This window comes from Schistocerca serialis, chromosome 4 (assembly GCF_023864345.2).
Source record: "Schistocerca serialis cubense isolate TAMUIC-IGC-003099 chromosome 4, iqSchSeri2.2, whole genome shotgun sequence".
NCBI lineage: Eukaryota > Metazoa > Arthropoda > Insecta > Orthoptera > Acrididae > Schistocerca > Schistocerca serialis.
The window spans coordinates 287,305,006-287,332,918 of NC_064641.1; the positions used below are offsets into that span (position 1 = coordinate 287,305,006).

A 27,913-nucleotide genomic window follows, 5' to 3' on the forward strand; every position below is an offset into this window, starting at 1 on the left:
AAGTTCGATAGCGTAAAAACTCAAACAAGCACAGAACATTTCTAGTGACACAATTTTATGATCCTTTTCAAATGTTTCTTTTTATATATATATATATATATATATATATATATATATAAAAAATCAAAGATGAGGTGACTTACCGAACAAAAGCGCTGGCAGGTCGATACACACACAAACAAACACGAACATACACACAAAATTCAAGCTTTCGCAACAAACTGTTGCCTCATCAGGAAAGAGGGAAGGAGAGGGGAAGACGAAAGGAAGTGGGTTTTAAGGGAGAGGGTAAGGAGTCATTTCAATCCCGGGAGCGGATATATATATATATATATATATTTTAATGTACAAAAAAAATTGTATATATATATACACACACACACACACACACACACACACACACACACACACACACACACTTTTTTTGTACATAAAAAACAAAGATTCTGTAACTTACCAAATGAGAAAGCACTGGTAGATAGACACAATAAAAAACCCACAAACACACACACAAATTTCAAGCTTTCGCAACCCAAGGTTGCTTCATCAGGAAAGAGGGATGGAGAGGGAAAGGCGAAAGCATGCGGGTTTTAAGGTAGAGGGTAAGGAGTCATTCCAATACCGGGAGCGGAAAGACTTAGCTTAGGGGGGAAAAAGGACAGGTATACACTCGCACACACATATCCATCCACACATATACAGACACAGGCAAACATATGTAAATGCAAAGAGGTTGGGCAGGGATGTCAGTCGAGCGGAAGTACAGAGGCAAAGATGTTGTTGAATGACAGGTGATGTACGAGGGGCGGCTACTTGAAATTAGCGGAGGTTGAGGCCTGGTGGGTAATGGGAAGAGAGATGGGAACTTGGCCTTCAATATATTCTCTCTTCCCGTTACCCACCAGGCCTCAACCTCTGCTAATCTCAAGTTGCCGCCCTTCGTACATCACCTGTCATTCAACAACATCTTTGCCTCTGTACTTCCGCCTCGACTGACATCTCTGCCCAACTTCTTTGCATTTACGTATGTCTGCCTTTGTATATGTGCGGATGTGTGTATATATATATATATATATATATATATATATATATATATATATATATATATATATATATCCGTGTGTGTGTGTGTGTGTGTGTGTGTGTGTGTGTGTGTGTGTGTGTGTGTGTGTGTGTGTGTGTGTGTGTGTGTGAGAGAGAGAGAGAGAGAGAGAGAGAGAGAGAGAGAGAGAGAGAGAGAGAGAGAGAGAGAGAGAGAGAGAATGTATACCTGTCCTTTTTTCCCCCCTAAGGTAAGTCTTTCCACTCCCGGGATTAGAATGGCTCCTTACCCTCTCCCTTAAAACCCACATCCTTTCGTCTTTCCCTCTTTCCTGATGAAGCAACCTTGGGTTGCGAAAGCTTGAAATTTGTGTGTGTGTGTGTGTGTGTGTGTGTTTTTTATTGTGTCTATCTACCAGCACTTTCTCGTTTGGTAAGTTACAGCATCTTTGTTTTTTGTATATATTTTTCCCATGTGGAATGTTTCGCTCTATTATATTCATATGATTATTTTTTAATTTTTTTTTTTATTATAACACATCTGTTGACCTGTGTGCCAGGACTTAAGGGCACCAGTTGTGAGTAGGGTTTGTTAACTATTGTTGCAGTTAAGAAATTTCTATGGCCTTGTTATGAATCACAAAAAGTAATTGTCTGTATTTTCTGGTTGCATGAATGATGATGGGGAGCAAAAAAAAGCAAAAAGGCAAAAATTCAGGAGAAATTTTGGAAAGTAATAAGAACTGGATGCAGGTTATGTAAAATTTTCCATAGTAAGCTGTTTTGTTCGGCACAGAAAAGGTAGGGCGGCTATGCAAGTTGCTTGCATGGTTGCACTTGGCAGTGCAGCTTTTGATGTAGATGGAAACCTTTTCCTCATTATTCCCTTCCTTCAATTTTATTTGCAAAAAATTTACACGAGTTTTGCAATGTGATACACATTGTCAGTGAAACATAAAGAACTATAACACAATAGTTTGTGCATCATAATAGATGTAAAACAGGCTATGACATCAGGTAAATTACAATTATCGAGTGTAATAATTGTCATGCAAAATTTTTCGATTTTTTTTGTGAAATTTTATTTTTTTGCATATTCATGTAAAATGGCCAAAAAATATATGCCCATTGTTGATAGCGATAGCGAAAACACAATCAACCAAGATGACATACAATTGTGTGATTGAACAATTGAAGTTCAGGCTCCATGCATGCCTACTGCAGAAGGTTTAAGTAGGTCAGAGATGAGTGTTGCAGGTGTGACAAATGATGATGATGTTCCACAGCAGAATAACCTTGACAACACTATGTTTACAATTGATGAGACAATGTTGCACATCTCCCAGAGTGACATACCACTCTATGAATCAAACCTTGGAGGGCAATTACAATATGAATTTTGACAATATGTTACAAACTTTCACTTGGAAAGTACAGCTGACAGCAACCACAGTAGTACAACTGACACACTGCTACGGCAGTTACTATCTAACAAACATGAAATTAGATAGTATCAATACAAATTTCAGTGATAAGAAACAAGATATGAACATGGTAAAACAGCAACAAAACACTGTTGCACGGGATCTAAATATAGTGAAACAAGAACAAAAACAAGTATTCAACGATTTTCAAGACACGGTCTCACAGAAGTTTGATGACTTAGCCAAAAATTTTTGCACTGAAATCGACGAAAAACTGAATGATATGAAAAAGCAAGTAATGCATGAAGTACTTTATGAAGTTAACAGTAATATTATGGAGTTAAGACAGAAGGTAGATACTTTGAATGACTATCATGCTCTAGTAGAGCAACAGAAAGAAAATCACAGAGACAAACACAAACACTGAAGCCACACAAAACCAGTTATGTTTGACAGTAAAAAAGGCAACCACTGAAGTTAACCAAGTAAACAGAGACCATGAAGGTGTACATTTAGCTGTAGAAGAGCTTACTTTAAGAGTAGCAACATTAGAAATTGACTCAGCATGTCCTAAGAAGGAGAGAGAGAGAGAGAGAGAGAGAGAGAGAGAGAGAGAGAGAGAGAGAGAGAGAGAGAGAGAGAGAGAGAGAGAAGATCAATGAAAATCTGAGTAATATCAGTAGTCAAGCTGAAGAAAGTACATTAGACAAGGGTAATACCATTGCAGAGAAATCAGTAACCGATTGTAAGTTATACACAGGTGTAGCAGAACAGGCTATTCAGAAGAAAGAAAATGAAATCATGAACATAGGTAAACATTAACCTACAAGCTGCAGAAGATTGAATCCGCGATCTTTTAGAAGAAAATGTTACCAGATCTCGAAATATGTACGTAAATAATACACAGGCTACAGTGAATGAACTACAACCTGTCAGTATTTATCTACAAATTGTCACGAGTCTGACAGCAGGTACTAGTGACAGTTCTGGAGTGCTAAATGTAAACACACCCACAACTCCAACATCTGAACATTTACCAACCGGAATTACAGGTAACTCCAGTAACAACATAAATACGACCAAAAATGCCACATGTCTATCAACTATTTTTGCAGACAAAGGTCTGCTGAGACATTGACAGTTTCCTACATTCACTGCCGAAGGTAAAAGAATTAATCCAATAGTATTTATCAGTGCTTTTTGTTATGCGTTTCCATGCAACTAGATGGAAGCATAGAAAATCAGATTTGTCATTGGATATATGCAAGGTGACATTCTTTTATGGGCAACTGAAGTGGCCAAACGTTGAAAAGTGGCCAAACATTGTTGAAAAGTGGCCAAACATTGTTGAAAAGTGGCCAAACATTGTTGAAAAGTGGCCAAACATTGTTGAAAAGTGGCCAAACATTGTTGAAAAGTGGCCAAACATTGTTGAAAAGTGGCCAAACATTGTTGAAAAGTGGCCAAACATTGTTGAAAAGTGGCCAAACATTGTTGAAAAGTGGCCAAACATTGTTGAAAAGTGGCCAAACATTGTTGAAAAGTGGCCAAACGTAGCAACATTTACATCCAATTTGAATGAGCTTTCCTCAACAAATACTGGTCTGAGGCAGTGCAAGAATGACTTGGACATGAGGTTTTCAATCCCACACCATTTAGTGGCAAATACAGTAGCCTACATGGATACTTTGAAAAATACCTGAATAAGACACACTACTGGACAAACCCAATATCACAGGTAGACGTTTTAAAAAATTTGAAAAGTCGTTTACCATCGCACAATAGAGAAAAATTAGTTATAACACACGAGTACGACACTGAATATTTTCTGTCAGTGCTTGATTGTATTGACTTAATCTATGAGGAAAGACTTGTAGCCAATGGATCGACAGAAAATTTGGCACAACAACAACATAGTTATGTAAATCAGTCAATAAAATGTGATCCAAACACACAGCAAGGATGGTACACACAACAACAAAGTTACATACCCAGAGGTAATGAGTACAGTAATGGGAACAGAAAAAACAAATGATTTAAAAGAAATTTTCGAAACAACAGGAGTAATTTCAATGCATGAGCAAACCACACACCACCACCACAAGGCCATATGCCGTACGTGAACAGAAACAGTCAGCCACAGCAGTGGCCAATGCGCAGCAACAATGTCATGCCTTACACTGTACCACAGCGGATCTTTGGGCAGCAAAATGATGGCACAGCAGCCAATGACACAAACTGGTGAAGGACCCACACAGTACACCATCGGAAAACACCAACTGATTGTAGGTAAGCCACAGGCTATTCACCTCTCTGGGAGTGGGGGCAAAGTGAAACTACAAACATGTTTTATAGGGTTTGACAAACAAAGTGACATCATGGATGATTTGTATCAGCATGAGTTAGATACAATAGATAAAATCCGGAAGAACAAATAGCAATCGTTAAGGTGAAAATATTTAATATTCAGACACAGTTAATTTTAGATACAGGTTCAACTACCAACCTAATATCAAATGCATTTTTCTGTGAACTGAAGGAGAGAGGCAAATTCCCAACCTTTCCTGTCCAAAATTGCAAGATGCAAACTGTTACAGGCAATAAGACTAAATTGGTTAAACATCAGGCATTTCTTCCATTACAAATTGAAGATTTTGCAGTGAAGTGCAATTTTCTTATAATTTACAAACTTATAGTTAATTGTCTTATTGGCATGGGCACGTTTAGAAAATACAAAACACAGATTGACATAGTCAATGGTAAGTGCAATACTTATGTAAAGGATCAGATTTTTTTTCTATTGATTTAGTCAAAGCACCTAATGAAATTAACAGAAACAAACCAGAGTCGAATGTAATAGTACAATATCCCTTTCCAGGTGTATATTTCACAAACAAATTTGTTACTGAGCAAGAATCAAACACTGAGGTTAGTTATGAAATGGTAGAGCAGAAACTAAGTGAATCACAGATACTAAATGATATGCAACAACAAAAACTTTTTAACTTGTTATTTAAGCTTGCAAATGTTTTCAGTAAGGGGGCCAGGAGTAATGAAAGACTATGAATATAAATCTGAAGTCTATCCACATGAAACATTTTGTGTAATGTCATATCCTATTCCATTGGCAAATCAAGAGGAAGTAAGGGAAGAGATCGATCATATGATTAAATGGGGAATTATACAACCTTCATTTTCACCCTATTGCAGTCCTATATTGCCAGTAAGCAAACCTGATGGTTCTGTATGATTAGTTCTTGATGCCAGAGGTATCAATAAGATTATAGTGCCAGTACACACAAGACCAGACAACTTGGACGAACAGCTTCTTAAGTTTTACAATACAAAATATTGGTTCTGTAAGATTAGTTCTTGATGCTAGAGGTATCAATAAGATTATAGTGCCAGTACACACAAGACCAGACAACTTGGATGAACAGCTTCTTAAGTTTTACAATACAAAATATTTCTGCATACTCAATTTCAAGATGTCCTACTGGCAAATACAGCTCCATGAAGAAAGTCGAAAATATACAGAATTTGTTTAAGGTGGAACAAGTTAAAAGTTCTGTGTTCTACCTTTTGGACTGAACATTAGTGCAGGCTTGTTTATATCCGCATTGGACAAGGTTTTAGGACCAGAATTGCTTAGCAATGTCACTGTTTATGTAGATGACCTGCTAATAGCCACATCTACTTGGTTAGAATATATCAGGCTCATTGAACAGGTGCTTCATCAATTTACAGATTACGGAGTAACAGTCAATTTAAAAAAGTCTAGTTTTGGTAGGGAGCAAGTCAAATTTTTATGACATGTGTCAGAACAAGGTATATTACCTAATCCAAAAAACTTTATGCCATACGCAACTGTCCAGCTTCAAGGAATAAAAAACAGCTAAAAGTTTATTTAGGACTAACATCCTTTTTTCATAAATTCTCACCACAGCACAAGGGCAGAACATTTCTAATAACACAACTGTATTATCCTTTTAAATGTTTTTCATGTGTATATATTATTTATTTATTTTCTTTATTTTACACACAATGAACACCCCTGTAAGGTCAACGAAAAATTACCTGCCACAATAGGAGGAACATTAGCCACATCACTTTCAGAAGATAATGGTCATTCTCACAGATCAGTACAAGAAAATGTTGATGTTCTATTACCATACCATACACCATACCCCATACCATACACCATACCCCATATCATACTGTAGGAGCATTCATGGTAAGTTCCAAAATTAGTCTAGGTTGTTAAAAGTTATAATGCCCACATAATATTAGCAACAGAAAGTTGGTTAAGGCTGGAAGTGGATAGCAGCAAAATCACCAATTCAAACTGGAATATTTGTATATAATAAAGATAAGCTACACACTAATGGTGGCAGTGTATTTATTGTTATAAAGATCAGTATGTAGTGATGCTATTACATTATATGAATGTGAAATAAACTGGATGCAGGAACCACCAAAGGTGAGTTAAACAAGGTAATTAAACATTTTAATTGATGAAAGGAGCAACTATAAAAATGAAGCAGGGAAAGAGGAATACAGATGTCTAAAAATTGAGCCAGATAGAAAGTGAAAAATGGCTAAGCAAACACAGCTAGAGGACAATACACAGCTGTAGAAGCATGCGTAACTAGGGAAAAGACAAATGCCACCAACAGGGAAATTAAAGAGGCCATTGGAGAAAAGGGAAGTAGTTGGACAATACCAAAAATTAAGGTGGCATGTTAGTACCAAGCAAAGAAGGGAAGGCTATAAGATGAAAGGAGTATATGGTTTTTACAGATTTAGAGAAAGTTTTTACAGGTCTGCTCAGTGCTCGTTCAGGATGGATGAATGTAGTCAGAAAAAAAAAAAAAAAAAAAAAAAGAAAAAAAAAAAAAAAAAAAAAATTCCCCAAAGATGATATGGAATAAACTTCTTGAAACATTATTTCCAGACAGCACTGCTGCATAGTTCATAAACTAAGATTTCATTAGTGAAATCCCCCAAGAAAACATGAATTTATGTTAACACTACTGATTCAGATTGGAACTGTGAACAAGCTGCGAGTACCAGAGGACAGAAACGTTACTGGGACAGGTACACTTAATCTTCGACATTAGCATTTATACGCAGTGATACAAAACTTTTGTCCAATTAACTGCTTGTTATAAAGTCTCAAATTTCCCACATATCACTGATGTAAATACATTTCATAACTTTTTTAAGCAAACATTTTTTATCTGGAATTTGCATATCATTTAACAAATGCAGTTCTCAAGGCTACCCATCTGCATGTGTGGATTTGTTATAATTGTGTACATAATAAATGAAGAGTAAATACCTTTAATTGCTCCAGAAATAATAACTATCAATATCACTATTATGTTGATGCCGGTAAACACATTATTGAGAAGTGTAGATTCTTTTACCCCTGTTGAAAGAATACCTAAAAGCAAAAATATACATCACAATTAGAAACAGATGTCTGAGAAAGTAACCAACAAGTGTAGCATACAACTTAAAACAATACCAGTATCTGGAAGAATAAAATCCCTGATGAGCTAGAATTTTGCTATGGAGTAAAGGCTCCATTCTAAATGTCTAGATTAGCAGCCAGTCAGCCCTCATAAGGATAAATCAACATGTCACATCCAAAAGCCATTTCTCAATTTTATCAACATTTTTAAACATATGACTGGGTCAGTTAAATAATGTCTTCAGTTATAAAAAGCATTTGTAATATAAACTCTAATGTTATGATCAATCTTTCAAAAACAGCATTTATAAAAGTTAGAGTAATATGTAATTGTTTTAGGAGGACAGAAATTTTCTACAGAGCCAAATTTGGTAAAATTAAAGATTCACAATCAGTGTGGTTCGAGACATTGTTATGGTGTATATACACTAGTCAAAACCGATAATTTACTGTGGCCAATGTCTAGAACCTTTTTTTATACTTTCCAGGCATGCAAGTCCATAGCTTTCTTGCAAATGTACATCAGAACACATCCACTTTTGTTACATAAAACTGATAACTATTTTCTTGTCAAGACTTGTGAACTGCACTGATATTATAAGGGGCATCCAAAATGAAATGAGCTGGAGGCATAATTACAGAAACCAGCACCTGTATGTTAAACATATTTACTCTGGCTGTTGAGACACTTGTCCCACTGTGACACAAGGCAGTGAATGGTTGTCTCATAAAATTCTTGGGGCTGTGATGTTAACCAGTTCTGCATGTACAGCTGGACATCGTCATCTGAGGTGAATCGTTTGCCCCTCAGAGCCTTTCAGAGGGGACCAAAAATGGCATAATCACAGGGGGAGAGATCCAGACTGTATGGAGGGTGGCCGAGAACCTCCTCTGCAGGAGTGCTATGACTGTGTTGGCCCTATGGGGTGCATTGCCATGGAGCAGAATGACCCTACGGGTGAGATTGCCTGGTCCTTTTTATTTTCTGATCGCTTGGCAAAGGGTGGTCAAGGTTTGCGAGTAATGCTGGGCATTCACTATTGTCCTGTGCTGCAGGAAGTGAATCAGAAGGGGACCATCTTGGTCAAAGAAGAACGTCAGCATAACCTTTCCAGCACTCCTGTGGATGACAATGTCCAGCCATATGTGTGGAATTGGTTAAGATTGCAGCACCAGGAATTTTATGAGACAGCCATTCACCATCTTGTGTCACTGTGGGACAAGTGTCTCAGCAGCAAGGTCAATACTTTAACAAACAGGTACTGGTTTCTGTGATTATGCCTCCAGCTCATTTCTTTTTGAAAGACCCCTTATATATGAAGCTGAAACATAATAATTTGCACTCTATCCATCTGTTACATTTTCTACTCCCAAGAACAGTTAAAATTTTTCACCATTTCATTCTATATCTAAACCAGTTTCACACAATATGTAAGATTTACAGGAATATATAAAATTGTTATTTAAATTTACAAGCTCCATTATGACAATATTTCAATTGTTTATCTTTACCTTCCTTGCTCCAATGATGCAAGTGGTTTTAATGGAAGCCTGAGTAATTAATAGTTACAGAAAACTGAAGTTACAACAACAGCATATAGTGGTAAAACATTGTGGGCAAAAAAGCAGCAGGGGAGGTATTATTAATAATCATTGAAAAGCAGACATTCTCAGTTTTTTGAGGATGTATTTAGAATAATCTGGAATTAATTAACTTACAAAATACAGGACATCAAAAGTTCAGACCCTCAAAATCTCATCGCCTATTTTGCTTTAATAACTGCAAGATTCTGAACTTTGGTAATTTAATTCTGTTGTTTATTTTTCTGGATCAGACAACACCTCTCACTCATTAATTCCATTAATAATGAAGATTTTGAATGATTTAGAATCATAAAATCATTATTTCAAGAAGGATGCCATACTCGTAAATAGGGGACTTCAGATGATCCTTAATAATAATGTCCCATGTAATTTTGTGAACTACTAATCCTAAACCTTTTTCATAAACAATACAATAGAAAGCCTTAAGAGCTCATGCAAAACAGTAAAACCTAAACTGGATGCATTTCGAAACAAAGTATTTGCAGAAACCACATCATGTTTTTATGCTTGTCCTTAAACAGTCACCCCTCCCCCAAAATCGGCAGTCTATGCCAATAGATCATACATGTATCATCATCATCATTGTCATCATCACATTGGGTTGACTAAGAAAGTCTGTGCATGGATATCGTACAGCTAACATCTCTCCGTTGGATCTCAGAGTCTGGGATCGTGTATGTTAAACTATCTACAAACTGTGTTCACTGGACAGTGTTGTTAATGCTGGTGGTAACACTGAAAGTTATTTCAGGTGCACTGTTACTCATGTGCATGTTACCGTACATTACACCACTGGGAACTTAAACCAATACTGTGTACTATGAGTGTCCAACTTGGCAACTGCATTTTTTAGTTTTCAGACAAATATCATACATGCCATCTTCTGGCAAAGATGTAATCTATTGCACTATGATGGTGTTTAATGATTGTGATTCTTATTCCATGTCTATATGCATGCATAACATGCATAAACTGTGATTTGTAAAACAGGAACTGACCATCAGCTACAGTATAGTGCAAATAAAGTGGAATGAATCACCTTCAAAATTCATTTCTTGTCTTGTCTATATGATTTGGCACTACCCTTAACAGCATCAGTTTGCAGGATATTTTTTCAGTACAGCAATTCTAATAAAGCCAAGTGCAACATCAAACTACAGATAAGCAGAATGTCACAAGGTTACAATAGATTACATATTTGCCAGAAGATGGCATGTATGATATTTGTCTGAAAACTACAAAATGCAGTTACCAAGCTGGAAACTCAATAATTATTTGGCAAAAACCAAAATCATTATATTACAAAAATCAAGACTCATTCACTAGCTTTTTTGTGGCTTGTGCACTCTCACTCAGCTATAAAACCCTTTAATAAGATTATTTTGGGTGCGTGATAACTGCAGAATTTAAAGTTAAATTACTATGATCACAATTGCCACTAAACACATTATTAAGAAGTCTAGATTCTTTTACCCTGATTAAAGGCAGAGTGACCAGCAACAATAGTTACTTAAGAAAATACATTCTTTGTCTGATGATGATGATCGTGGCACTCATCGGAACCTTCAGTTCACTTGTAGCAATTACTAAGAGGCTATTTCAAGACATTATACAGAAGCTGACATTCTGGAAACTTTTTGAATCTCTAGAAATCATACCAAACAAACCAAGATTCTGTATTTGTAGTTTTGTTTCATGAACAGGTCCCTGCTGCGTTTGATTACGTCAAACCAAAACTGATATTAAACCTCAATCTTCATCATGATACAGCCAAATTATACCACCAACTGATAAATCTGCAGTGAAATTCACAGTTAAAATTTCCAATAAACAATGAGTTTAAAAGATTAGTCTTCTAGTGGAACATTTCAATCTAGTACACAGTGTAAAACGCAAAGTAAGTTTTTCCTAGCATTAACGAAACATGAATACTTTTCAATCATCATACACTGATAACCTAATAAGAAACAATTTTTGGTGACTGCACTTAACAGTAATTAAAGCAATGGTTGTATAACTTTGAATTTATTGAATGACTGAATTCACTGAATCACTGGTAGGCTGTATCCATAGAAAGAGATACTTGCTAAGTCTGAAGGTAATAGTGCTTTATTTAAGTCAGACAGTAAGAGTGAAGGCAACCTTTGTAACTAACTCATACAAACAATGAAAAAAGTGCTGTTACTTGAATGGTACATTAAGAGCATAGTACAAGAGCTGAGGTTTTTGTGCAGCATCATATTGTGTACAGAGTGGTGAATAGCAGGAATGGTTGCTGGAGAGGATACATTCCTCAAGGCCACACAGCAAGAGCACAATGTCTTCAGACACACATTATAGGGGCAAAAGTTATTCTTACTGTCAGCCAACTACAGCCACCAACATAACAATTCTCACAACAGAAGTATTGAAACTGATCTACATTTTGAGAAGAGACTACATACAATTTAGGAAATGAAAACTTTTGAAAGATGAGTACACACATCACTGATCATTTTTAGCCGCTCTCCACAGGTTTTTACGTCATTATTTACAATTGTTAGCCCCATTTTCGTAATCTTTCACCACAACACCACGCCTTTTAATACATTTACACGTTTTTTTCGAAATTTTCCCGAATTTCTCCGTCCTTTAACGGTCTTTAAATATGTCTGCTTGTGTCTGTATATGTGTGGATGGATATGTGTGTGTGTGCGAGTGTATACCCGTCCTTTTTTCCCCCTAAGGTAAGTCTTTCCGCTCCCGGGATTGGAATGACTCCTTACCCTCTCCCTTAAAACCCACTTCCTTTCGTCTTTCCCTCTCCTTCCCTCTTTCCTGATGAGGCAACAGTTTGTTGCGAAAGCTTGAATTTTGTGTGTATGTTTGTGTTTGTTTGTGTCTGTCGACCTGCCAGCACTTTCATTTGGTAAGTCACATCATCTTTGTTTTGAAGAGCATCTTCATGTTTTCATCGTGCAATGATTGATATACTATATTTTGGGCATACCCTCACAGAAATTACATTTCTTCAACTGATATTTTGGCCATAAAGAAGCATTTGGGCTATCTTCCGAGTCAGCTTACAGATTGCTCACTTGGAAGATGACTGGCAGGTATACTGCCATAATGCAAGTTGAAGAAATGGATTTTCTGTGGCTGCAGCCTAGCTGATTGTGGTTTTGGAAGGATTTAAAAATGTCTTGAGTTGATGAAACTCACTGTCTGTGCTCTTCTTTGACTTGAGGTAACAAAAAAGTCAGCAGCAACAAATCAAGTAAATATGGGTAATAAGACATTAATTGGATATTTTTTTCTGTCAAATAATCAATTGCTTAACACCATGTTTACAGTTGGCATTGTCATGATAAAGAATGCTGTGATATTTTTGTTCATTTTCTTGATTTCACTGATGACTTGTGGCAATCAAATTAATGTGAATCTTTCAGTATAGACTGGTCTTCAGTGATCTAAAGCAGTGACCATCAAACTTTTTTTGCTCAAGAGCCAATACGGACATTGTGGGAGGTACCTCGGACTTCATATGTACTGACGTCATCCTCATCATCGTCATCGCAATCAGTCATTATTATTATTTCTTTCCTTTCTCAGACATTATGTCTGGTTAAAAATGAACAGTGACGTGGACCTTGATTGAGCGTGACTTCCTTTTAACTGCACGGTATATGTTACATTGTATTTAGGAACTTTCGGGTAATTGAACATGTATCAATCAATCTGTAGTTGTATATATACGTTTGGATGCAGCTGTATTGCGCTGATGTACTGGTGGATATTGTGTGGTATGACTCCTGTAGTTGACAGTATGATGTCAACTTTATCCTGATGCCACATGTCCTTGACTTCCTCAGCCAGTTGGATGTATTTTTCAATTTTTTCTCCTGTTATCTTCTGTATATTTGTTGTATTGAGTATGGATATTTTGATTAGTTGTGTTAATTTCTTCTTTTTTTTCTTAAATTGTCTACCTGTCGATAATGTAGGTTTTTTTTGTCAATAAATCCCCTTCCTCCTTCCTTTCTGCTTAATGTGAATCTTTCTGCTGCTGAATGTATGTGATGTATTCTATATTTGTGGCATTGTGATCGTGTAAGCGTATTGAGTGCTTCTAGTACTGTGTTACTCCATTTTACTACTCCAAATGAGTAGGTCAATATTGGTATAGCATAAGTATTTATAGCTTTTGTCTTGTTTCTTGCTGTCAATTCTGTTTTCAGTATATTTGTTAGTCTTTGTCTATATTTTTCTTTTAGTTCTTCTTTAATATTAGTATTATCTATTCCTATTTTTTGTCTGTATCCTAGATATTTATAGGCATCTGTTTTTTTCCATCACTTCTATCCAGCTGCTGTGGTTATCCAATATGTAATCTTCTTGTTTAGTGTGTTTTCCCTTGACTATGCTATTTTTCTTACATTTGTCTGTTCCAAAAGCCGTATTTATATCATTGCTGAATATTTCTGTTATCTTTAGTAATTGGTTGAGTTGTTGATTTGTTGCTGCCAGTAGTTTTAGATCATCCATGTATAGCAAATGTGTGATTTTGTGTTGGTATGTTCCAGTAATATTGTATCCATAATTTATATCTAAAAACAAAGATGATGTGACTTACCAAACGAATGCGCTGGCACGTCGATAGACACACAAACAAAATTCTAGCTTTCGCAACCAACGGTTGCTTCGTCAGGAAAGATGGAAGGAGAGGGAAAGACGAAAGGATGTGGGTTTTAAAGGAGAGGAAAAGGAGTCATTCCAATCCCGGGACCGGAAAGACTTACCTTAGGGGGAAAAAAGGACGGGTATACACTCGCGCACACACACACATATCCATCCACACGAGTGTATACCCGTCCTTTTTTCCCCCTAAGGTAAGTCTTTCCACTCCCGGGATTGGACTGACTCCTTGCCCTCTCTTTTAAAACCCACATCCTTTCATCTTTCCCTCTCCTTCCCTCTTTCCGGACGAAGCAACCGTTGGTTGCGAAGGCTAGAGTTTTGTGTGTATATTTTTGTGTTTGTTTGTGTGTCTATCGACGTGCCAGTGCTTTCGTTTGGTAAGTCACATCATCTTTGTTTTTAGATATATTTTTCCCACTAGGAATGTTTCCCTCTATTGTTTTTGTATCCATAATTTGTATTATTTAGCATGTTGGATAGTGGGTTCAGAGCGAGGCAGAACCAGAAATGACTTAATGAGTCTCCTTGGTATATTCCACGCTTAATCTGTATTGGCCGTGATGTGATATTATTTGAATTTGTTTGGATATTAAGTGTGGTTTTCCAATTTTTCATTACTATGTTTAGGAACTGTATCAATTTAGGATCTACTCTGTATATTTCCAATATTTGTGGTAACCATGAGTGGGGTACACTATCAAAAGATTTTTGGTAATCAATGTATGCGTAGTATAGCAATCTTTGTTTGGTTTTAGCTTGATATGTCACCTCTGCATCTATTAGCAGTTGCTCTTTACATCCTCATGCTCCTTTGCAGCAGGCTTTTTGTTCTTTATTTATAATTTTGTTCTATGTTGTATGTGTCATTAATTTCTGTGTAATGACTGAAGTTAATATTTTGTATATTGTTGGTAGGCATGTTATTGGGTGATATTTTGCTGGATTTGCTGTGTCTGCTTGATCTTCAAGTTTCAGATAAGTTATTCCTTGTGTAAGTGTATCATGGACTGTGTGTGGGTCTACAATGTAACTGTTAAATAATTTAGTTAGATGTGAATGTGTTGAGGTGAACTTCTTTAGCCAGAAATTTGCTATTTTATCTTTTCCAGGGGCTTTCCAATTGTGCATAGAATTAATTGCTTGGGTGACTTCATGTCGCAAAATTATCACTTAGGCATTTGTGGTATCATCTTGTATGTGTCTGTTTCTGCTTGTATCCACCGTGTATGTCTGTTATGTTGTACCGGGTTTGACCATATGTTGCTCCAGAAGTGGTCTATGTCTGTTATGTTTGGTGGATTGTCTATTTTAATGTGTGTGTTATCTATTGTCTGGTAAAATTTCTTTTGGTTTGTGTTGGATGTTTGATTTTGTTTCCTTCTATTTTCACTTTTGTTGCATCTTCTAAGTCATTTGGCCAATGCTTGTAATTTCTGCTTCTTTTCATCTAATGCCTCTATCACTTCCTGTTGTGAGATTTTACCTAACCTTTTTCATTTTTTGTTTGATATTTCATTTCTTATAAATTGTGTTAGCTGTCCAATGTCTTTTCTCAGTTTTTCTATTCTGATCTGTAGCCTGTGTTGCCATGCTGGTTTTGTGGGTTTCTTCTGTGTGTTGGTTGGTTCTGATCTCGGCCTTGCTGTCGACTGTTCTGTTTCAGAATGCTACCACCATCAGTAATGTAAAAATTGTGATACTGCAGCTGCCTCATGAAGTGGTGTTGTTTCGTCTATATGTGCAGATGATTAACTGATTAATAACAGCAACTTCACTTACACAGGATGTGACATGGCAATGTCGTTATTTGAAACATGCACCACACAGCTTCTGTTACACATTGCTGTGCGAGTTTGAGCACATTCAAAACTGTGGGACCTAACTTTTTTTTTTTAGGTTAGTTTAGTAGCAATCTTGCAGTGGATGGGAGAGGAGTGCATGTTCTCCTGGCAACTTACTTTTCCAATGGCAGCTCGATCATCATGTGCTTTCAGGGAACAGTTTAATACCATGCTTTTCAGGTCATGTTCCTGATTTAAATTGATTTTTTTATGTGGTTGGATACATTTATGGACACTAGTAATGTGCAGAAAAAGATCCAGGACCTTCAGGAATGCGCAGGACGCCCTGAGACATCAAGAAAGTAAGGCTAGTGATTTTTGCAATGAATTCTTCATGACGACTTTAAATTTCATCCAAATAAACTGGTAGTTGTGCACACACTTAATCCAAGTGATTATGATTTCTGGAGGGAGGGGGGGAGGGGGGGATGAGTCTCAAATCTCTAGCAAAAACCTGCCTTATGATGCCCTAAAAACCTGCCTTATGATGCCCTTATGTTATTCAATAATGAGGAACATCTTCATTTGTCTGGATGTGTGAATAAACACAACATGTGATACTGGAGTGGCATGAACTTTTGAGTACTTCACAAGCAGCCACTGCTTACAGAATGTAAGGCTGTTTGGCGTGCATTACCCAAAATTGGCATTACTGGCCCCTGGTTTTTCAAAGAGAATGACAGCATAGTTACGGTCACTTCCGAACATTATGTCCATGTGATTGAGAAGTTTTTTTGTTTCTAATTTTGAAGAAATGGATGACCACTTGTGTGAACACTTCCCCCGACCATCTGACCTGTTTGAGAGATGATCTTCAGTGGCCAGTAAGCTCATCAGATTTAGCACCCTGTGACTTTTTCTTATCAGGTTATCTTAAATCCTTGATGCATACCAATCATCTGAGGACCCTGCAGGAGCAACAGAACAGTACTCGTGCTGCCATTGACCACACAGAAAGAGACATGCTGGATCAAGAGGACCAAAACTTCCAATTTCGACTCTATAAATGGATTGAGCAGAACAGAGGCCACCTTAAAGATACCTGTTTAAGAACCTAATGAAATAAAACTTTGAATCTATTCCTATGTAAAGAAAAGAGCGTTAAACTATTATCTCCAATACTTTTTGTTTTATGACTTTTTAAAATAAGGAAGTTCCTGGCCACACCCTGTACTTATTGCATTATACAAGATGGGAAAACTGACAAGTGCTTACTAAATGTTTTGAATGCCATTTTTCTTCTATTCACTGCAATCTATTAAAATGATGTTAATTAATTTAATATTCCTTGGTACCAGTAAGTACCACATCTGAAGACAACTGTCACGGTAGCATGCATTCACCTCCATTTGAAATTTATACCATAGCAGCTGATTGGTACAAATCATGCAGCCCCTCAGTTGTCAGTACTGGAAGAAAACCAGTAAAACATTCCCCATCTCTTATAGCAGAGAAGCTAAGTCGCAGATAGCCACAGCGCAAAGACTGTCACAAATATAGCTTTCGACCAGTAAGGCCTTTTTCAAAATTAGACTGTACACGCACGCGTGCGCGCAACTCGCACACACGGCTGATGTCTCAGGAAGCTGAGGCCACACTGTGAGCAGCAGCACCAGTGCCTGAGACTGTGTGTGTGTGTGTGTGTGTGTGTGTGTGTGTGTGTGTGTGTGTGTGTGTGTGTGTGTGACATCTAATTTTGATGAAGGCCTTACTGGCCAAAAGCTATATTTGTGACAGTGTTATGTTGTGCATATCTGCGACTCACCATCTCCACTATATGGTGAGTAGCAACTTTCCTTTTCACAATATTTTTACATTCCATCCTGGATTTTCCATTGTTTGATTCCCCATCTCACATTCTCTATCCTCACAGTGGCTGCACTGCTTACCCCTTTGTCCCTGTGTAAGAGGTCAACTGTAATTAGCTCGTGGGCAAATTCAATTAAAATTTAACATCTTAAAGTATTACTCTAAGTATTTTTGTTTCTTAGCAAGCAAGAAAACTACACTCTTAAGCAGCTCATTGTTAGATGGAATTTTTTGATTCGGCTACTGTTTGTTAGACGCATACGTTTATAAAATGCAGCTGAGAAAAATGAGCTGCAGTTTGATGACCACTGCTCTAAAGCAATGGTCACAACATGCCTGTTGTCATTAAAGAAACAAGAGGTCATTTTTATGAAATACTTCAGGAACAAACCATGTTGTTGGTTTTGGTTCATCTTCAAACAGTCAACAACTGCTTGCTTCTTCATTTCTGACTCAAAGTCAAGTTTTGGCTCCTGTTACAATGTACACAGATTTTGCATTTACTCAGTAGAATCTTTTGAGCAGTTCCTTGCACTAAGTGAATGTCCCTGATTTGAGCTTTGGACAATTTCTGTGGAATCCATCAAGAACAGATCTTTTCTACAGCTAAGTGTCAAGGCAAAGTCTGACATAATGCACTCTGTGGCGTGCCTAATGAAGCCTCTGCCTCATTGTAAGTCAAGCGCCGTCCCCCTTTCATGGTGTTGCACACAACAGCAACATTTTCTGGAACAGCAACATATGTTATTTGACCTTCCAAAAATTCATTACTGACAATCACTATGGCCACAAAAGTTTGCAAACCAAATCTAAGGAGTTTTTTTAGAAGGTGATTGTTTAACAAAAGTTGAACAATGTGATCTGAGGCACTGTTGTCCAATTAGGCCTTTATGAAAATCATGTGTGCCATCAGATGAAATAGCCATTTAAATGATTACTATAAACAGGGTTGCCAAGAGTTTCCCCAAGTGAAATTCCCTGATTTCCAAACAAGTTACAGCATTTTTCCCTGACATATTCTGAGATCTCATGGGTAAGTAAAGACATAAGTTGACAAAAAATGTAACTACTTCCGTATTTCTCCCACATTTTGTTTTTCTTTGTTTTGTTTTAGGGTGCAAAAAAACTGGGATCTTACACGCCCATGTCAATACTGTGAAACACAAAGACAAAAAGACGAGTTGAAAATGACTGCATGTCAATCCCCAACAATGGAAGAGAAGGAGACTACAAAAACAAGGGTGTGGAGAAAGATCTATAGGCAATGGCTAAAAAAGCAATGCCCAATACGCAACCTAGTTAAAATGATCTCTGCATAGTGGGAGGGCAAGAGGTGGTCTTCCAAGCCACTGGGAGAGGCTTAATAACCTGGAACTTATTCCCATGAGGGGAGGACACGTGGTGATGCCAAAGTGACACCACCTCCTGACAGACAGCAACACAGAGATCATCAGAGGGAATATAAGAACTAGTGGGTTGTGGTACAAAGACTGCAGTCTTGTGAGACAGGCCATTACAGGTTAATGGCAATAGCACAGAGAGGACGATGCTCAGGAGTAAACTCTGAGGCACACCATCATTTTCCTATATAAAGGTGTCTGATAAGGCAGACACAGAAGCCCCACGTGCAGAGAGTACAGAGGATACCAGTCCTCCAGCAGGTGTCTTAGACATTCTCCAAATTGAAAAACATGGCCACAGTCTGGGATTTTGGCAGAAAACCATTCAAGACATGGGTAGACAAAGTGACAAGATGGTCAACTGCAGAACGGCATGCTCAAAAGCCACACTGCACTGGTTAGTAAATTGCGAGACTTGAGCAAACTTAGCAGATGGGCATGAACCACACATTCCATCACCATGCAAATACAGCTGGTGAGAGAGATGGGGTGGTAGCTAGAAGGAAGGTGTTTGTCCTTACTGGGCTTAGGTATGGGTGTGACAGTGGCTTCACACCAGTGTCTGGAAAACATGCCCTCTGGCCAGATGTGGATGTACGTATTAATGTTAACAGCATCTGGCCCTGGTGCAAAGGATTGGGATGAAGAGAGAGCATGGTCTAGCTCCCTCATAGTTAAGGAGCCATTGTAAAACTCACAATTCTCAGAAGAGAAGGGATTGCCCGAGCCTCCTCCACTCATTTCCAATAAAGGAAGGCAGGTTGATAGTGGGAGGAGCTAAAAATTTTCGCTAAATGGCAGCCCAAGGTGTTGGAGATAGCAATAGGATCAATGATGACATCATCTGCTACTGTCAGGCTAGAAAATGGGGAATGGATCTTGGTCCCAGAGAGCCGTCATAGGTTGGCCCACACGACAGAAGACGGGGTGGACTGTTAAAAGAATTAGTGAAAGAAATCCAGCTAGCTTTTTTGTAATCCCAAAGAATATGATGACACTTTGCACACATATGTTTATAATGAATGCAGTTTGGCATCATAAGGATGATGATTAAAAATGTGGAGAGCACATCTCCGCATGCGAATTGTGTCGTGGCACACCGCAGTCCACCAACGGACCAGGACACAGCATGGTAAATAGGGAGTGGGAGGAATAGAACATTCTGTGGTGGTAAGGATAATGTTTATAAGATATTCATCTGATCATCACAACTGGGGAAATCATGTTTGTCGAAAGTTGCCAAGGAGGAGTAAAGCCTCCAGTCAGCCTTAGGTAGCTGCCATTTGGGAGTGCATGGATGTATGTTATGAGTCAACAAATGAATAGCACATGGGAAATGGTCACTGAAGGAGGTGTCAGAAAGAATGAACCACTCATGATGATGGGGAAGGCAGGCGGTGCAGAAGGATAGGTCCAAATGGGAATAGGTGTGCGAGTAGTCTGAATGGATGTGGGTGCACCTGTGTCAAGCCAGAAAAAGTTAAGTCGATTAAGAAGGTCATCCTCGAAGGCACCTCTCAGGCAGATTCTGGGAGCACCCCAAAAGGGGTGGTGCACATGAAAGTCACCGAGCAGCAGAATTGGGTGAGGTAGCTGCCCAATAAGCTGGAGGAAGTTGCCCCTTGTGACATCGAATGATGGAGGTATGTAAATGGTACAAAGTGAGGGAGGAAAAGGCAAACTGCAAGAACTTGAAGATGGGTAGTCAGGGAGACAAGTTTACTATGAATGTCATCACGTACAAGCAACACGACTCCCCCATGAAATGGAATGGCGACCTCGGGTGGAAGGTCAAAATGGACAAGGAAGAAATGCGAAAGCTCAAAGTGGTCATGAGGAAGCAATTTTGTTTCCTGAAGGCAGAATACAAGTGGATGCTGCAATTATAAAAGCAGCCTAAATCATCTGTTGGATCAAAGGCCATGAACATTCCACTGGAGGAGAGTCATGATGAGGAAAAAAATGAAGGGGTGTCACACCAGCAGCTGCTGAGTGCCAGCCTGCAAAGGCTTGCTGCTACAGGGTACAGAGGCAGGGGGATCCTGCTCCATGAGGTCCACAGAAGCATCAGCTTTCTTCTGCTGTCAGCCTGCAGAATCCAATGCAGAAAAACGGTTGGTGGTGTGCACCAGAGACACAGAGGCCGGCCGAGAGAAGGTATCACAAGGCAACACCGTAGAAAAGGATCTTCGATTTGGTAAAGAAGAAAGTTTGCCTTTGTTGAACTTCTTTGAATCTTTCCAGTCAGCAAAGGAAGACTGAGATGTTGGTTGGCTGGAGGGATGTAGGAAGTCTTCATGGGAGTAATCTTTCTGTCCTTTCCAGCCTGTCGGTTGTGTAGGTAGTGACTTCACCCATGAGGCGAGTTTGATGGCTTGTTGCACAGCTGGACAAGGGGACTGTGATGGTACCATGACACTGGGTGATTTCACAACCTCAGAGCGAGAAAACCCTCCCATGATTGTCAGCATCTCCAATGGCATGCTCCTTCCAACTGGGGGGCCCCTTCACAATAGGATGCATCCACTTTAGGCGATTGTTCACACACCTGACAGAGGGGCCAATCAGCAATTTGGGAAAGTAGCAACTCAGGCAGTCTCCTCTTCCTGGGCCTGTTCTGTACCAGGGAGTATGTGCAAACCTTATCTGTTGACCTGGGGCTGGGAACTGCACATTACACAGTCATCTACTACACATCGGAAGCAGCTACTAGGGTAGCAGAGTACGCGTGTGGCGTGCACACGGGGGTTTTTTAGGTTAGAGGGACCCCCCCCCCTTGGGCGAAACGATAAAATACCTGACGGCTTACCAGAGAGGACATTATCATCGTTGATAAAGAACGTCCGTCCTCAGAGACCAAAAACAGGAAAAGTTAACGTAATATTGGTAAACTGCAGGAGTATCCAGGGCAAGGTTCCTGAATTAGTATCTCTTATTGAAGGAAATAGTGCGCATATAGTATTAGGAACGGAAAGTTGGTTAAAACCGGAAGTGAACAGTAACGAAATCCTAGACACAGAATGGAATATATACCGCAAGGATAGGATAAACGCCAATGGTGGAGGAGTATTTATAGCAGTAAAGAATTCAATAATATCCAGTGAAGTTATTAGCGAATGCGAATGTGAAATAATCTGGGTTAAGTTAAGTATCAAAGGTGGGTCAGATATGATAGTCGGATGCTTCTATAGACCACCTGCATCAGCAACCGTAGTAGTTGAGCGCCTCAGAGAGAACCTGCAGAACATCGTGAAGAAGTTTCGTGATCATACTATTGTAATAGGGGGAGACTTCAATCTACCAGGTATAGAATGGGATAGTCACACAATCAGAACTGGAGCCAGGGACAGAGACTCTTGTGACATTATCCTGACTGCCTTGTCCGAGAATTACTTCGAGCAGATAGTTAGAGAACCAACTCGTGAAGCTAACGTTTTAGACCTCATAGCAACAAATAGACCGGAACTTTTCGACTCCGTGAATGTAGAAGAGGGTATCAGTGATCATAAGTCAGTGGTTGCATCAATGACTACAAGTGTAATAAGAAATGCCAAGAAAGGAAGGAAAATATATTTGCTTAACAAGAGTGATAGGGCACAAATCGCAGAATATCTGAGTGACCACCATCAAACGTTCATTTCTGAGGAAGAGGATGTGGAACAAAAATGGAAAAAATTCAGAAACATCGTCCTGTACGCCTTAGATAAGTTCGTACCGAGTAAGGTCCAAAGCGAGGGGAAAGATCCACCGTGGTATAACAATCATGTACGAAAGGTACTACGGAAACAAAGAAAGCTTCATCATAGGTTTAAGAGTAGTCGAATCATAGCTGATAAGGAAAAGCTGAACAAAGCGAAAAAGAGCGTAAAGAGAGCAATGAGAGAAGCATTCAACGAATTCGAACATAAAACATTGGCAAACAATCTAAACAAGAACCCTAAAAAGTTTTGGTCATATGTAAAATCGGTAAGCGGATCTAAATCCCCTATTCAGTCACTCGTTGACCACGATGGCACCGAAACAGAGGACGACCGAAGAAAGGCAGAAATACTGAATTCAGTGTTCCGAAACTGTTTCACTGCGGAAAATCTTAACACGGTCCCTGACTTCAGCCGTCGCACGGGCGCCAAAATGGAAAATATTGAAATAAACGATATCGGAATTGAAAAACAACTGCTATCACTTAGTAGCGGAAAAGCATCCAGACCAGACGAGATACCCTTAAGATTCTACAGTGATTATGCTAAAGAACTTGCCCCCTTTCTATCAGCAATTTATCGTAGATCGCTGGAAGAACGTAAAGTACCTAGCGACTGGAAGAAAGCGCAGGTCGTTCCCATTTTCAAGAAGGGTCATAAATCAGATGCGAATAATTATAGGCCTATTTTGCTTACGTCAATCTGTTGTAGAATAATGGAATATGTTTTGTGTTCTCGTATTATGACGTTCTTAGATAATACAAATCTCCTTCATCATAACCAACATGGATTCCGCAAACAGAGATCATGTGAAACTCAGCTCGCCCTATTTGCCCAAGAAATTCACAGTGCCGTAGACACTGGCGAGCAGATTGTTGCCGTATTCCTGGACTTCAGGAAGGCATTTGATATGGTTCCGCACTTACGTTTAGTGAAAAAAATACGAGCTTACGGAATATCGGACCAGGTTTGTGATTGGATTCAGGATTTCCTAGAAGAAAGAACACAACATGTCATTCTTAATGGTTCAAAATCTGCAGATGTAGAGGTAATTTCGGGAGTACCGCAGGGAAGCGTGATAGGACCTTTATTGTTTACAATATACATAAATGACTTAGTTGACAACATCGGTAGCTCCGTGAGGCTATTTGCAGATGACACGGTTGTCTACAAGAAAGTAGCAACATCAGAAGACTCGTACGTACTCCAGGGGGACCTGCAGAGGATTAATGCATGGTGCGACAGCTGGCAGCTTTCCCTAAACGTAGATAAATGTAATATAATGCGCATACATAGGGGCAGAAATCCATTCCAGTACGATTATGCCATAGGTGGTAAATCATTGGAAGCGGTAACGACCGTAAAATACTTAGGAGTTACTATCCGGAGCGATCTGAAGTAGAATGATCACATAAAACAAATAGTGGGAAAAGCAGGCGCCAGGTTGAGATTCATAGGAAGAATTCTAAGAAAATGTGACTCATCGACGAAAGAAGTAGCTTACAAAACACTTGTTCGTCCGATTCTTGAGTATTGCTCAGCAGTATGGGACCCTTACCAGGTTGGATTAATAGAAGAGATAGACATGATCCAGCGAAAAGCAGCGCGATTCGTCATGGGGACATTTAGTCAGCGCGAGAGCGTTACGGAGATGCTGAACAAGCTCCAGTGGCGGACACTTCAAGAAAGGCGTTACGCAATACGGAGAGGTTTATTATCGAAATTACGAGAGAGCACATTCCGGGAAGAGATGGGCAACATATTACTACCACCCACATATATCTCGCGTAATGATCACAACGAAAAGATCCGAGAAATTAGAGCAAATACGGAGACTTACAAGCAGTCGTTCTTCCCACGCACAATTCGTGAATGGAACAGGGAAGGGGGGATCAGATAGTGGTACAATAAGTACCCTCCGCCACACACCGTAAGGTGGCTCGCGGAGTGTAGATGTAGATGTAGATCTGTTATGCATCAGACTCATGGGCTGCCCTTCAGGAGTGCAAAGGGAGGAAGAAGAAAAAAGTGGAGCCTTAAATGTTAAAGCAGAGGAAGGACAGGAGAATATGAATAAAGAAAGGGAAAAGGAACAAAAACACCCCAGACATGTTTCCCAAGGAAGGGGAAAAAGAATAGTGAGGGGATAGACATGCAGCACGGAAGGGAGAAGATGCTGCAAAGGCTGGGGCCCCATCGTATATTTCTCCCCCATGTGAGCAAAATTCTTTAGTACTAACATCGACATCTTTTGTAATGAACCAGTTTTAGGTGAACAAAGCAAGGCAGATGGCATGTGTGTTTCATTAAGACCACTGTTGTTATTTTATTTCAATAAAACAAAACACATTTGTGACAAAAATACACATTTCCTTGGAGTTGCAAGACAGATTTAAAATACCTTCACTGATTTCAGAAATAACCTCAGAAGAAAGTAGGCCTCTTGAAAGAAGTTTTTAATGCAGGGAAAAGTTTTGTAAACCACCACTACAGGTAACCACCAATAAAATGTTGGTTCTACTATGTTCATTATTGCCAGTTGTTAGTCACTGTATTATATCTATTATTTTACAGGTATTGTTTGATCTTGCCTTTGAGAAATATATGAATACATAGTGCACAAACTGGCAGCAACTGTCACAATTTTCTTCTTCTTATCGCCCACACTTTCTCATATAGAAATTATTTTCGAAGTGCCATAAGTACTGGAATAAATAAAATGTTTGTAAAACGCTGCACTGCACGGTGGACTCGCAGTGAGACAGTTGCAGTTGCTGAAATCCATTGCCCGTGGCCTCTGGCCTGCTGATGAGTGCTGCAGTCCTGGGTCCTTGGATAAACCACAAAAATCTGTCGCATTAAGCCACACACAAACGGACCCAGACTGCAGGCAGATTGTTGATATTAGATCTGATGAGCAGGGCTTGCACATTAATGGGAAATGATGGGCTTCAGATCAGCAGGCCCAATCTGTTAGAGGTACCCACAGAAATGGCCTGCGGTTTTGGCCTGTCGTGGAAGTCCACTCGTGTGGCCAGCTATTCATAAGCCACAGACAGCATGTTGTCGAAATGAGAATGTGCTGATCAATCCATGCAACAGATAACTTGCAAAAATACTCTGAGAAGCAATAATAATGAGGATAGGTAGCAACTCACTATAAACATGATTGCCAAGTGGCAGACAGGCATGTAGAAATGATAATCACTCTCTCTCTCTCTCAACTAAATCTTCGGCCATAGCCTTCATCAGAAAACAAGAGCATATACACATTCACGCAGTCACTCAGAAACAACTCGTGCATACAATCTCTGAGAATCAGATCCTGCCTCCCTACCTCTCATCAGCAGCTACTAGACTAGTGGCAAGAAGTGGTGGCAGCAATGACTGCAAGCTGAGGGGAGTGGTAGGAAGGGAAGAAGCAGTAAGAATGAGGGAGTAGGGAAATGGTGCATGTATTCAGCTGTGCCCTCCTAGTGATGACACATCTACTGAGACAAAAAAGGTATTTTTCTAGTTTCTTTTTTTTTTTTTTTTTTTTTTTAATTTCACTGATTTCCCTGATATGCTTTAAATTCCCTGATTTCCAGAACTTGTGGTGACCCTCATAAATTACTAGACCAATTTATGAGCTGCTGCTGTTTTAACAAGAACAAATTTTAAAACAATAATAGTGTCACATATCTATAGCACAGTCCAGTGGTAATATGCAAAACTTTGAAGTTGACCCTTGTACTAATGGATATCTCAAAATGATGTGAGTGCTGTTGATAGGAAATTGTGTAACATTTGTGTTACACGATTTCTTTCTGCTGGGCAAAAGCATGAACAATAAGACTTTCCAGACATTAGGTTTGGTTTGAGGAGCAACTAAAAGAGCATGCTGAAAAGTAATATCTCCGAATTCTTTGTGTGAAAGTCCAGAGGGATTTTTAAATGAAACAATTTTATTAACATTCTACAGTTTTATTCTTCATGACCACATATTTATTTTTCAGCATAGTTACCCTGATAATGAACACAGAACTACCAACAAGGGCCTGTTTGTCAATACCGTCACTGTAGAAAGTTTAACTTTGTTGACAGAGCCACAACTTCACCTCTGCTTTTACCACTTCATCACTATCAAAGTGAAGTCTTCAAAGGTGTTATTTAAGTTTTGGAAACAAATGAAATTGAATATGGCCAGAATGGGACTATATGAAGTGATGGTAATGAACCACTGCACTGGATTATTGAAGATGTCACAGCGCTTGAGTGTGGTCTGGCATTGTCGTGCTGAAAGAAAGGTTCCTCCATGTGTGGACGAACTCTTCAAATTCAAAACTCAATTACAGCATACTGTTTCTCATGCAACAACGTAATACAGTTCTGTGCCCTCTAGCAGTAGAAGGCTGGAAATATGTAGCCATGAACAATAAAGATACAGAATGTTAATAATGTTTATTTTTCCTAAAAAAGCTTCAAGATTTTTCTCATACAAACTTCAGAGGCTTTACTTTTTAGCATGCCCGCATATTTTTTAAATGATTTGTTTTGGATTTTTATGACATGTAGCTAGATCATTACTGCATAGGGCCAAAACAGCCTATTTAAAGTCAGTGGATAAAGATAATAACTGCACTACTCAGAATAAAAACACCTCTTGTTCCATTTTCTTCAGAGTGAAGAAGAATGTATGCTACTTATTTGTGTAATTTTCAAATGGAGCAAAAGCTGTAACTCACAAGAAAATATTGGCAGTGACCAGTATCATGCATGGTGATCAAAGACATAAACTGTCAGTTTCATGATATGCATGAAGATTTCTTCTTTATTTTGTATATCTTTATTAGACATACTCTTCCATTGTTTGTATTAGATGAAATCTGTTTAAAAAGTGTGTGTCTCATACAGTTTTTTAATTAGTGGAATTACAACCTACAGCTTTATATAATGAAAA

At 38.8% G+C, this 27,913-nt stretch overlaps 1 protein-coding gene across 1 annotated transcript in view; it reads right to left on the reverse strand.

Moving 5' to 3' along the window:
- Positions 1 to 27,913, reverse strand: part of LOC126474170 (cationic amino acid transporter 2-like) — a 415,453-nt gene that overhangs the window by 65,340 nt on the left and 322,200 nt on the right. The window contains exon 6 of the mRNA XM_050101629.1: positions 7,807 to 7,911. Coding sequence (XP_049957586.1) covers positions 7,807 to 7,911 — 105 coding nt within the window. The remainder of the gene's footprint in view (positions 1 to 7,806; positions 7,912 to 27,913) is intronic.